At 41.9% G+C, this 12,760-nt stretch overlaps 2 protein-coding genes across 5 annotated transcripts in view; one reads left to right on the forward strand and one right to left on the reverse strand.

Annotated features, from left to right (window-relative positions):
* Positions 1-7,480, reverse strand: part of LOC110491969 (limb region 1 homolog-like protein) — a 39,005-nt gene extending 31,525 nt beyond the window's left edge. The window contains exons 1-2 of one of the 3 annotated variants that reach the window (XM_021565877.3): positions 7,306-7,464; positions 7,086-7,149 (exon numbers count right to left, since the gene is read on the reverse strand). In XM_021565877.3, the coding sequence (XP_021421552.1) occupies positions 7,086-7,148 (63 nt within the window). In that variant the 5' untranslated portion in view covers position 7,149; positions 7,306-7,464. Of the gene's footprint in view, positions 1-7,085 lie in introns of all 3 variants that reach the window. The other 2 variants (XM_021565876.3, XM_090202784.1) reach the window with 2 other exon arrangements.
* A 372-nt stretch (positions 7,481-7,852) lies between these two features.
* On the forward strand, positions 7,853-12,760 carry dnajc22 (DnaJ heat shock protein family (Hsp40) member C22). 2 transcript variants are annotated; one of them, XM_021565879.3, is made up of 5 exons: positions 7,853-7,972; positions 9,980-10,616; positions 11,129-11,315; positions 11,692-11,797; positions 12,039-12,760. In XM_021565879.3, exons 2-5 carry the CDS (start codon positions 10,058-10,060, stop codon positions 12,225-12,227), a joined length of 1,041 nt encoding a protein of 346 aa, XP_021421554.1. In that variant the 5' UTR covers positions 7,853-7,972; positions 9,980-10,057; the 3' UTR covers positions 12,228-12,760. The 2 variants fall into 2 exon arrangements, with proteins under 2 accessions (XP_021421554.1, XP_021421556.1); XM_021565881.3 differs by having other exon boundaries at positions 7,855-7,972; positions 10,017-10,616.

Genomic DNA, 12,760 nt, shown 5'->3' on the forward strand with positions numbered 1-12,760 from the left:
AAGCTTTACACACCCGTTTTGGGGAGTTTCTCCCATTCTCCTCTGCAGATCCTTTCAAGCTCTGTCAGTTTGGATGTGGAGCGTTGCTGCACAGCCATTTTCAGGTCTCTCCAGAGATGTTCGATCGGGTTCAAGTCAGGCTGGGCCACTGAAGGACATTCAGAGACTCGTCCCAAAGCCACTCTGGCATTGTCTTGGCTGTGTGCGGGGGTCGTTGTCCTGTTGGAAGGTGCACCTTAGCCCCAGTGGAAGGTCCTGAGCAGGTTTTCAACAAGGATCTCTAATTTGCTCCTTTCATCTTTCCCCTCAATCCTGACTAGTCTCCCAGTCCCTGCTGCTGAAAAACATCCCCACAGCATGATGCTACCACCAAGCTTCAGGTTTGCCAGGTTTCCTCCAGACGTGATGCTTGGTATTTAGGCTAAAGGAGTTAAATCTTGGTTTCATTAGACCAGAGAATCTTGTTTCTTATGATCCGAGTCATTTAGGTGCCTTATGACAGCCCGCTTGGAGTTTGCCAAATGCCTGTTACTGAGCAGTGGCTTCCGTTTGGCCACTCTTCCATATAGGCCTGATAGGTGGAGTGCTGCAGAGATGGCTGTCTTTCTTGATTGTCCTCCCATCTCCACAGAGGAACTCCAGAGCGCTGTCAGTGTGACCATCGGGTTCTTGGTCACTCACATCCCTGACCAAGGCCTTTCTCCCCCGATTGCCTAGTTTGGCCGGGCGGCAGCTCTAGGAATAGTCTTGGTGGTTCCAAACTTCTTCCATTTACGAATGATGGAGGCCACTGTGTTCTTGGGGACCTTCAATGCTGCAGAACATTTTTGATACCCTTCCCCAAATCTGTGACTCAACACAATCCTGTCTCGGAGTTCTAAGGACAATTCCTTCGTCCTCATGGCTTGGTTTTCGCTCTGATATGCACTGTCAACTGGGACCTTTATATAGACAGGTGTGTACGCCTTTCCAAATCATGTCCAATCAATTGAATTTACCACAGGTGGACTCCAATCAAATTGTCGAAACATCTCAAAGATGATCAATGGAAACAGGATGCACCGGAGCTCAATTTAAGTCTCATCGCAAAGGGTCTGAATTATGTAAATAAGGTATTATTTAGTTTCTGCAAATTTTGCCCCCCAAAAATTATAAATCGGTTTTCACTTTGTCATTAGGGGGTATTGTGTTTAGATTGATGTAACAAATATTTTTTATTTATTCAATCCATTTAGAATAAGGCTGTAACGTAACAAAATGTGGTAAAAGGGGTCCGAATACTTATGTTTATGTGGTAAATCTACAAGGAACAAAAATATAAACCAAACATGTAAAGTATTGGTCCCGTGAAATAAAATCTCAGAAATGTTCCATATGCACAAAAAGCGTATTTCTCTCAAATTTGTTTACATCCCTGTTAGTGAGCATTTATCCTATGCCAAGATAATCCCATCCACCTGACAGGTCTGGGGAAGGGGGGGGGGGGGCTACCTACCCACATGAAATCCATAGATGGGACCTAATGAAATTACTTCAATTGACCGATTTCCTTACATGAACTGTAACTCCGTAAAATCTTTGAAATTGTCTCATGTTGCGTTTATATTTGTTCAGTATATCTAATCCTACAATAATTGCTTGCAGTTCAGTCCAAAATCTGCGGTGTGTGTGTATTTATGTGCATGCGTTTTGGATGCGAGTGTGGAAGGGGTACCTGTACCAGACAGGGGAGACAGACCAGGGCAGATGGGGAACAGATCGCTGGGTGGGATCCAAACAGCAGTGCAACAGACAACTGGAGTAGGAGTAATACCCACCCGGGAGAAGCTTTTGTCGAGAGTAGAGGGGGCGTTCAACCTTACCAGACCGGTGCTGCAAAAAGCTGAACGAAAAACGAAGACAAAACCATGACGCCGGTAAATGCTCTAAATTCAAAAGCCAGATCAAACAGCAATTAAAGTAAAGAGCGATAAAGTAAATACTACGTGTCCCAGCAGCATCCTCAGCCAGCAGCTATTTTCCAGCAAACATAGTTTGCCAGACCAAACCTTGGATACGGAGTAGGGAGGGATGCATTTTCTGATGCTTATTGCCTAATGGTCTGGTGTGGTCACAATTAGAGGTCGACCGATTAAATCGGAATGGCCGATTTCAAGTTTTCATAACAATCGGAAATCTGTATTTTTGGACAACGATTTGGCCGTTTTTTGTGTGTTTTTTTTACACCTTTATTTAAACTAGGCAAGTCAGTTAAGAACACATTCCTATTTTCAATGACGGCCTAGGAACGGTGGGTTAACTGCCTCGTTCAAGGGCAGAACGACAGATTTTTACCTTGTCAGCTCGGGGGATTCAATCTTGCAACCTTACAGTTAACTAGTCCAACACTAACCACCTGATTACATTGCACTCCACGAGGAGACTGCCTGTTACACGAATGCAGTAAGCCAAGGTAAGTTGCTAGCTAGCATTAGACTTACCTTATAAAAAACTATCATAATCACTAGTTAACTACACATGGTTGATGATATTACTAGTTTATCTAGTGTGTCCTACGTTGCATATAGTCGCTGCGGTGCATATCGTTGCTCCAATGCGTACCTAACCATAAACATCAATGCTTTTCTTAAAATCAATACAAAGAAGTATATATTTTTAAACCTGCATATTTAGCTAAAAGAAATCCAGGTTAGCAGGCAATATTAACCAGGTGAAATTGTCTCATTTCTCTTGCGTTCATTGCACGCAGTCAGTGTATATGCAACAGTTTGGCCCGCCTAATTTGCCAGAATTTTACGGAATTATGACATAACATTGAAGGTTGTGCAATGTAACAGGAATATTTAGACTTATGGATGCCACCCCTTCGATAAAATACAGAACGGTTCCGTATTTCACTGAAAGAATAAACGTTTTGTTTTCGAAATGATAGTTTCCGGATTCGGCCATATTAATGACCTAAGGCTCGTATTTCTGTGTGTTATCATGTTATAACTAAGTCTATGATTTGATAGAGCAGTCTGACTGAGCGATGGTAGGCACCAGCAGGCTCGTAAGCATTCATTCAAACAGCACATTCGTGCGTTTGCCAGCAGCTGTTTATGACTTCAAACCTATCAACTCCCGAGATTAGGCTGGTGTAACCGATGTGAAATGACTAGCTAGTTAGCGGGGTGTGCGCTAATAGCTTTTCAAACGTCACTCACTCTGAGACTTGGAGTGGTTGTTCCCCTTGCTCTGCATGGGTAACGCTGCTTCGAGGGTGGCTGTTGTCGTCGTGTTCCTGGTTCGAGCCCAGGTAGGAACGAGTAGAGGGACGGAAGCTATACTGTTACACTGGCAATACTAGAGTGTCTATAAGAACATCCAATAGTCAAAGGTTAATGAAATACAAATGGTAGAGAGAGAAATAGTCCTACAATTCCTATAATAACTACAACCTAAAACTTCTTACCTGGGAATATTGAAGACTCATGTTAAAAGGAACCACCAGCTTTCTATGTTCTCATGTTTTGAGCAAGGATCTTAAACGTTAGCTTTCTTACATGGGACATATTGCACTTTTACTTTCTTCTCCAAGACTTTGTTTTTGCATTATTTAAACCAAATTGAACATGTTTCATTATTTATTTGAGGCTAAATTGATTTTATTGATTCATTATATGAAGTTAAAATAAGTGTTCATTCAGTATTGTTGTAATTGTCATTATTACAAATCATTTTATTATGTTTTATTTTATTTTTTATTATATATATATATATATATATATATATATATTTTTTTTTTTATAAATCAGCCTATTAATCAGTATCGGCTTTTTTTTGGTCCTCCAATAAAATCGGTATCGGCGTTGAAAATAAATCATAATCTGTCGACCTCTAGTCACAAAACAATCCATAGCCTACGAAGTTCACGCTCAGAAAAGCACAGAGCAAAGTTATATTTCTAAGATAGCTGGGATGGTGTAAATAAAACTATGCTTCATTACTCACCACAATGGATATTCAAATCAAATGTTATTTGTCACATGCACCAAATACAACAGGTGTAGTGAAATGCTTACAACATTACAGTGAAATGCTTACTTTACAAGCCCCTAACCAACAATGCAGTTAAGAAAAAACCTACAAACATAAGAAGTAACAATTAAAGAGCAGCAGTAAAATAACAATAGCGAGGCTTTTTACAGGGGGTACCGGTACAGAGTCAATCATTTATATACATGTGGGTAGAGTTATTAATAGATACCAGAGTAGCAGCAGCAGTAGTCTGGGTAGCCATTTGATTAGATGTTCAGGAGTCTTATGGCTTGCGGGTAGAAGCTGTTTAGAAGCCTCTTGGACCTAGACTTGGCGCTCCGGTACCGCTTGCCGTGCGGTAGCAGAGAGAACAGTATGACTAGAGTCTGACCATTTTTAGGGCCTTCCTCTGACACCGCCTGGTATAGAGGACCTGGATGGCAGGAAACTTGGCCCCAGTAATGTACTGGGCTGTACGCACTATCCTCTGTAGTGCCTTGCGGTCGGAGGCCCAGCAGTTGCCATACCAGGCATTGATGCAACCCGTCAGGATTGCTCTCGATTGTGCAGCTGTAGAACCTTTGGAGGATCTGAGGACCCATGCCAAATCTTTTCAGTCTCCTGAGGGGGAATAGGTTTTATCATGCCCTCTTCACGACTGTCTTGGTGTGATTGGACCATGTTCATTTGTTGGTGATGTGGACGCCAAGGAACTTGAAGCTCTCAACCTGCTCCACTACAGCCCCGTCAATGAGAATGGGGGCATGCTCGGTCCTCCTTTCCTGTAGTCCACAATCTCCTTAGTCTTTGGGGCGGCAGGTAGCCTAGTGGTTAGACCGTTGGGTCAGTAACCGCAAGGTTGCTAGATCAAAACCCTGAGCTGACAAGGTAATAATCTGTCGTTCTGCCCCCTGAACAAGGCAGTTAACCCACTGTTCCTAGGCGGTCATTGTAAATAAGAACACATTCTTAACTGACTTGCCTAGTTAAATAAAGGTTCAATTAAAAAATAAAAAATAATTAGTCTCTGCTCTTGCTGATCAAAAATGTGTTAGTGTGCTGCCTAACCAATGGCTGTGCTATGTAGGCCTACAGTGGCAGTTCAGGAGGAGTCAAAGAAAATGGCAGAAAGCACAGGCCTACCCATCGTTACCTAAAGATTTAAGAAAATAAAACAGATCCTATTTTTGTGCTACAAAAAAAAGCTGTATAATACCCGGGAAAGACACGACTATGATGCATATGGGGATATTAATGTTTAGTTTCTTTGACATTGAGACATCTACAACCATCTATAGCAGAGGAGACAGAAAATGTACTTTGCTTGGGAAGAAATATAATCCTGTCACCATCAATTGACTAAACTATTCACTTTCTGTACAATATAAGACGTTCAAACCCAGACAGCATTTAGGTGATACACGTGTGATCTTCTCTCACTGGGTTTACGCCACGGAAGAGTAGCCAGCAGTTAAAGCTTAAATGTTTCTGAGTCGGTAAGCATACTGTGTCGGGGGTGGGCCGAACTTTTGAAAGTACCATGCTCAGATTCCTAATTATGTCTCAGATGTAATTATTTGCAAATAGGGACAATTTCATTACAAACAAGACACTGAGTTGGCATTGGAGAAATATGCTTCTATGAACACAGGCCTATCTCTGTCCATTCTTGGCCTGTAATTTCAGTCATTTGTGTGGCATTAAAAAAAGGTTATGCTTATATGTAAAATGAAGTAGAATTGCATGAAATGTTTTTTTACATTTTTTTATCCTCAGACCTGCAAATGCAATGATAGATTTCTGCAATGCTTTTACTATAAAGGAGATCTTTACACCCCTACTCTTGTCCACGATGGTCTGCAAACCCACAACCATCAGAATTCCTGCGTTGCCATGTAGCCTAATGCTTGCAGGACATAGAACAGCTTCTAGAACTGCACATCCAAGGCTCTGGTCTGTTCAAGAAGCGAGGATAAACATGTTCTCTGCTATCCACTTTGTTTTAATTATTTCGGGTATAGGGGAGGGTCATGGTCATTTGTTTTGTTTTTCCCAGGGATGGTATGGTAAGTGCTATCCATTGTCATTTCAGGGAGGTCCAATTTTCTCAACAGAACCCTTATTATAAATATGTTGTAGACAAAATAATGTAAAGGGCAGTCTGGTAGCCTCAATAAAATAGACAAAGCTTTGTAGTTGAGCAAGTTGTTACATGAATCAAATTATTTTTTTTGGCTTAAGATTGAAAAAAAACTTGCGACTCGACTCGTTCTTAGAATGTGACTCGAGACTTGCTTCTGACGCGAATAATAGTGACTTGCTCCCAACTTGGTGTACAGTAAGTGTACATTAGTGAAATTATTTTTTATATGATATGTAAGTAGAGGGATTTGTGTTTCTAGAACCGTTTCTCGATAATGACCAGCTGGAGGCACACACAGTACCAGCTGTAGGGTCCCCCGCAATAACATATGGCTACAGTTATTATAAAATACTACTTGAGTTAGCCTAAAAGCATTTAGTTTTAAATATACTTCAGTATCAAAAGTAAACGTATACATTTCTAATTCTTTATATTAAGCAAATCAGACGGCACAATTGTCTTGTTTTAAAATTTTTACGTTTAGCCAGGGTTACAATCCAACAATTTACAAACGAAGCATTTGTGTTTCGTGAGTCCGCCAGATATCAGACAGTAGGGATGACCAGAGATGTTATCTTGATAATGTGCGTGGATATGACCATTTTCCTGTCTTACTAAGCATTCCAAATGTAACGAGTACTTCTGGGTGTCACGGAAAATCTATGGAGTATAAAGTACATCATTTTCGTCAGGAATGTAGTAAAGTAAAAGTTATATAAATATATATAGTAAAGTAGCCTACGGAATCCAGATACACCCCCACAAAAAAATAATTCAGTATGTGTACTTCAGTAGTTAACACCACTGCATCCATGGCATGGTTTTCATTGAACACACACAATAGTTACAAATATTTCCACAATGTAGTTAGCACGGATGAACTTCTCGCTGAAATGCTTTTATGAGGTTTAAAGTTACTTACAAACGTCTCTCGCACTCTGTTGTGGAAAAGCTGCTCTCTAACCGACACGTCGTCTACTTCCATCCTACGAAACCATAACGCATGGGTTAAAATATCATAAAACGTGGCTAAAAGCGCGGTGACCGGGCGATAAAACAACAAAACATCTCTCGCCGGTTAGAACATTGTGGCATGCTACCTACATTTGTCCTAAACTAATGGCAAAACTACGGTCATGTACCCCTGTTTCAACTCCACTAGCAAGCATCACGGTCCTCAGTGCGTTTTAAGCGTGCGGGGCGGGCCGTGGGCAGGGGTGGAGAAAGGGGAGAGTGGTTAGATGTATTTTCTTGCTGACATTTTGTTCAAGATTCGAATTTACAGTTCCATTTATGACAGTAGATTAGAACACAGCTAATTCCAAACACAACATGGTGGCGGTGGGGGGGACCGCACCTTTCCAATTAAATGTAAAAATCTGGTATTGATTGGTTGAATATTTCCCTAGGGTATATTGTGATTGGCAGATGAGACTTCGCTGTGAGCTGATTGGTCCAAGCATTGTTTCATGCAAATTAAACACAGTGTGACCCTGATATTTTTGTCAAAGTATTTTACTAGAATAAAATAATACATTTCTGAAGCATAATATTGACAGGAACATGCATGTACACACATTTGTTTACTTTCCACCACTATTAAAACATTGAAAGTATTCTGTCCCAAATTACCATATTTACGCCTGTTTTAGCATTGCAGTTATCCAGGAAGTGTGAATCAAGTTTATTGTGCCTATTCAGGGCCCAGAAGGCCTATCAACTTCATTGTCACCATCCAAAGTCCATTACTGATGCAATAACAATCTCTAAACCACGGAAGAATTTGTACTGCCAAGATTGATTTGTGTCGTAAGTTTGTATCTTTTACAAAATAACTCAAAATCATATTTATGTAAGTCTAATCAATGGTACATTCTATGGTCTATCAACAGTAAATTCATAGAGAATTTGATATACTGCAGTGATTCATTTTGTTCAATGAAAACGGCATATTCTTGTTCTTATCAGTCCAGCTTTGTTATCATGTTATGGATCGGTAGCACCCAAAGTGTACTGTTTTTACTGTTTATAATAATAGTGTGTATTATTGATAATTTTATCTCTTATTCTGTCCCTTCGTTCTTCCCATTCCTAAACATTAACAAATGTTCAGAGAGCTACACTGAACAAAAATATAAACGCAACATGTAGTGTCGGTCCCATGTTTCATGAGCTGAAGTAAAAGATCCCAGAAATGTTCCATACGCACAAAAAGCTTATTTCTCAAAAATGTTGTGCACAAATTTGTTTATATCACTGTTAGTGAGCATTTCTCCTCTGCCAAGATAATCCATCCACCTGACAGGTGTGGCATAACAATAATCTGATTAAACAGCATGCTCATTACACAGGTGCACCTTTTGCAGGGAACAATAAATGGCCAAACTCAAATGTGCCGTTTTGTCACACAACACAATGCCACAGTTTTGAGGGAGTGTGCAATTGACTGCAGGAATTTCCAGCAGAGCTGTTGCCAGAGAATTGAGTGTTAATTTTCCTACGATAAGCCGCCTCCAATGTTGTTTGAGAGAATTTGGCAGTACGTCCAACCGGCCTTACAACCGCAGACCATGTGTAACCATGACAACCCAGGATCTCCACATCCAGCTTCTTCTTTGTCTGAGACCAGCCACCCAGATAGCTGATAAAACTGTGGTTTTGCAGAACCAAATAATTTTTGCACAAACTGTCAGAAACCGTCTCAGGGAAGCTCATCTGTGGGCTCGTCGTCCGCACCAGGGTCTTGACCTGACTGTAGTTCGGCGTCGTAACTGACTTCAGTGGGCAAATTCTCACCTTCGATGGCCACTGGCACTCTGGAAAGTGTGCTCTTCACGGATGAATCACGGTTTCAACTGTACCGGGCAGATGGCAACCGGGCAGATGGCAGACAGCGTAATGTGTACTGCATCGTGTGGGGGAGCGGTTTGCTGATGTCAATGTTGTGAACAGAGTGCCCCATGGTGGCGGTGGGTTATGGTATGGGCAGACATAAACTACGGACAATGAACACAATTGGATTTTATCAATGCAAATTCGAATGCACAGAGATACCGTGACGAGATACTGAGGCCCATTGTCGTGCCATTCATCCGTCGCCATCACCTCATGTTTCAGCATGATAATTCACGGCCCCATGTCGCAAGGATCTGTACACAATTCCTGGAAACTGAAAATATCCCAGTTCTTCCATGGCCTGCATATTCACCAGACATGTCACCCATTGAGCATGTTTGGGATGCTCTGGATTGACGTGTACAACAGTGTGTTCCAGTTCCCGCCAATATTGAGCAACTTCGCACAACCATTGAAGAGGAGTGGGACAACATTCCACAGGCCCCAATCAACAGTCTGATCAACTCTATGCGAAGGAGATGTCTCGCGCTGCATGAGGCAAATGGTGGTCACACCAGATACTGACTGGTTTTCTGATCCACACCCCTACATTTTTTGAAGGTGTCTTTGACTAACAGATGCATATCTGTATTCCTGGTCATGTGAAAACCATAGATTAGGGCCCAATGAATTTATTTCAATTGACCGATTTCCTTATATGAACTGTAAGACAGTAAAATCTTTGAAATTGTTGCATGTTATGTTTGTATTTTTGTTCAGTGCTAATTACATAATTAGGCTATGATAAGTGTTACATAGTTACAATGTGTGTCATATTTATTTCCTTCAATGAAGACGTGTATGTATTTCCCTGAATGCTGTGTATGTTCTCGTATATCATCGTTTTGGCTCATTACTTTCAGCCTGTGACTGAGTTAACCTTCTTTCATAAATAATCAACTTTTTGCTTATGAAATGCAGACTCTCGTCTTCAAGGATGACTGTTTTTCTTCTATAGTCCAAACGTTGATCCACTGAGATCCTATCCATCCTATCATCATGACGAAAAGTGTGACTGTCACCTATGCCTTATGGGCAATGGGTGGACCGTTGGGCCTTCATCACCTGTACTTAGGAAGAGACAGCCATGCCCTGCTATGGATGCTAACCCTTGGGGGCTTTGGAGTTGGCTGGGCCAGAGAGTTCTTTCGTATCCCTGCATATGTGGGAGAAGCCAACCGGGAGACAGTGGGAGGGTTAAGAGATAGCAAAAGGCACCCTATAGCCAGACCTCCACCTGTGAGCGTTGCCAGATTTGCTGGTCAGATTTCCGTAGGGATCTATTTCGGAACGGTGGCACTGATCGGCCTGAACTCACTGAGTTTCTTCTACCTGATTGTACTGCCGCTGTGTGTGGGCGCCGGGGTCCACCTGGTTTCCAGTGTGGGAGAGCAGACAACTGACCTACACAAGACCCTCATCGCCTGTGTCATCACCTCCCCTATCTTCTATGGCAGCACCATCTCCCCTCTGCCCATCAGTATCGCTGCCAGCGTCACAGCGTCACAGCACCGCAGGTTCAAAACCCATCCATCTTCTGGGAGTCAACAAGAACTGGGTATGTAGACCATGGCCCATGATTTGAAATCTCCAACCAACTATGTTCCACTATTACAATAGGCCAAAGTCCACCCAAACCTGCCTATGATGGCCTTTTACAGCAAGTACTATCTATAAAGTAGGGGCGGCAGGTAGCCTAGTGGTTAGAGCGTTGGACTAGTAACCGAGCTCCCTGAGCTGACAAGGTAAAAATCTGACCCTGAACAAGGCAGTTAACCCACTGTTCCGAGGCCGTCATTGTAAATAAGAATTTGTTCTGAACTGACTTGCCTAGTTACATTTTTTTAATAAAAATATTGACGTTGCTGGCCCTGGAGGCCATTACTACAGAAGACATGCAGATACTGTTGCTATATCTATAGAGTAGTAGAAAATATTGTCCTTCCTATGTTTTCAGTCATAAAAAAACAAAATTTTCTCTTGGTGTCTAACGCTGAATCAACAATTCTCCTCCTTGTTACTAATATCGTGTTACTTGTATCCATATGCGTCTCTTCCTGTTGTCTATAGGTCCTCGTCTCTACCGTCTGGCCCTCGTCTGGCTGGCATTCTCAGCTCCACTGGGATACAGTATATTCCACAATACCACAGCCACTCTCTACTACCTGTCTGACTGTGTGGCAGCCCTGCTGGACATGTTCTGGTTCTTTCCCTGGCTCCGCTCGGCGGTGGAGTATTTCCTGCTGCTACCCTACAGGTACAACCATAACTGGAAACAAACAAACAAACATACAAACAATCAAATATAAGTTTAAGAAGTTGCTGAATTGATCTTTTTAGGGATAGGATTTTGTTCTTGTTTATGTGTTTGAGTATGAACCCAGGAAGATTAGTCCTGAGGCTGGTGGGAGGAGCTATAGGAGCACTGGCTCATTGTAATGGCTATAATGGGATATATAGAATTGAGTCAAACGTGGTTTCCATATGTTTGATGTGTTTGATACCTTTTCATTAATTCCATTCCAGCCATTACAATGATCCCGTCCTCCTATAGCTCCCCCCACCAGCCTCCTCTGGTCCGATGTATAATGAGCATCTTTCAAACCTAAACTGAACTAAACTAAAACTAATAGGATACTGGGTGCTTTCACTGGCTGGGGCCCCTCGGAGGAGAGCTGGAGGAAGGTTTTGGAGATCCTGCTCACAGAGCGCAGTCAGAGGGAGAGAGAGGCACTGCAAGTGAGTATGACTGTGTAACATTGAAACATTGAGCTATAGCAGAGGGGTCGATACCAATGATGTTACTGCCCCTGGGGTAGTTACCATAGCAATATCCAATCGATGTGGCTGCCTTTGGTGCGGTTACAACAGCAATAATGCAGTCAAATCCCATTGATGCTGCTGGTTGGCTCGATTTTCTGTATTTCAATGAGCATGCCCTACTATGCCTGCCCCATGCTGTACAGTTGTTGTGTTTCAGATGTTGTCAGTGAATAAGGAGGCTTCTATGGATGAGATAACACGTAGCTACAGAGAGCTGGTGAAGGTGTGGCACCCAGACCACAACCCTGGCAGCAAGATGGAAGAGGCACAGAAGATGTTTATACAGATCCAAGAAGCCTATGAGACTCTGCTCAGAGGACAGAAGCCTGAGCATCGAAATAAATGATTTCCCTGCTCGACCCGTCAACCCAAATGCCAATGACGTGGCACGGACTTGGTCGTCCGCTCACAGGATCAATTGTCATAATGTGTTTTATCCAAGCCAAGAAGGGATACTTTCTAGATGCAGATTACATTTTGTCGTAGCCAGGTTGCTCTCTCTTTTTTTAATGATATGTATTTTATTTTCTCAGACAAACATGTCACACGGGTTCTTATAACAGGATTACAGCAGCACAGCAATATTGTAAACAATTTCAAGCTGTTAGACAGCTGTACATTGGGGTTGATGTTAAAACATATGTTCTGTATACAACTTCTTGATAATAGTGACTCCAATATTATGGTTGCTCTCTTATAATGACAAAAATACATTGCTGCCATCTTGTGGTGAATTGTAGAACGCCAACTATAATGACTGTCAATTCATATAATAGAAAAATGCTCTCTAGACCAGTACCCAAACATCACACCTTTCTGATTTAAAATACGTACTTTTTGGTGCCTCAATAAATCTGCTGTTTTCCACATCTTTAATTA

This window comes from Oncorhynchus mykiss, chromosome 16 (genome assembly GCF_057628025.1).
Source record: "Oncorhynchus mykiss isolate SJ-2025 chromosome 16, ASM5762802v1, whole genome shotgun sequence".
In the NCBI taxonomy this organism is placed as follows: domain Eukaryota; kingdom Metazoa; phylum Chordata; class Actinopteri; order Salmoniformes; family Salmonidae; genus Oncorhynchus; species Oncorhynchus mykiss.

Coding starts and splice junctions, on each gene's coding strand:
- dnajc22 (XM_021565879.3), top strand. CDS start 10,058: ATGACGAAAAGTGTGACTGTCACCTATGCCTTATGGGCAATGGGTGGA. Junction 10,617..11,128: donor TGGGAGTCAACAAGAACTGG/GTATGTAGACCA, acceptor TGTTGTCTATAG/GTCCTCGTCTCTACCGTCTG. Junction 11,316..11,691: donor TTCCTGCTGCTACCCTACAG/GTACAACCATAA, acceptor TAAAACTAATAG/GATACTGGGTGCTTTCACTG.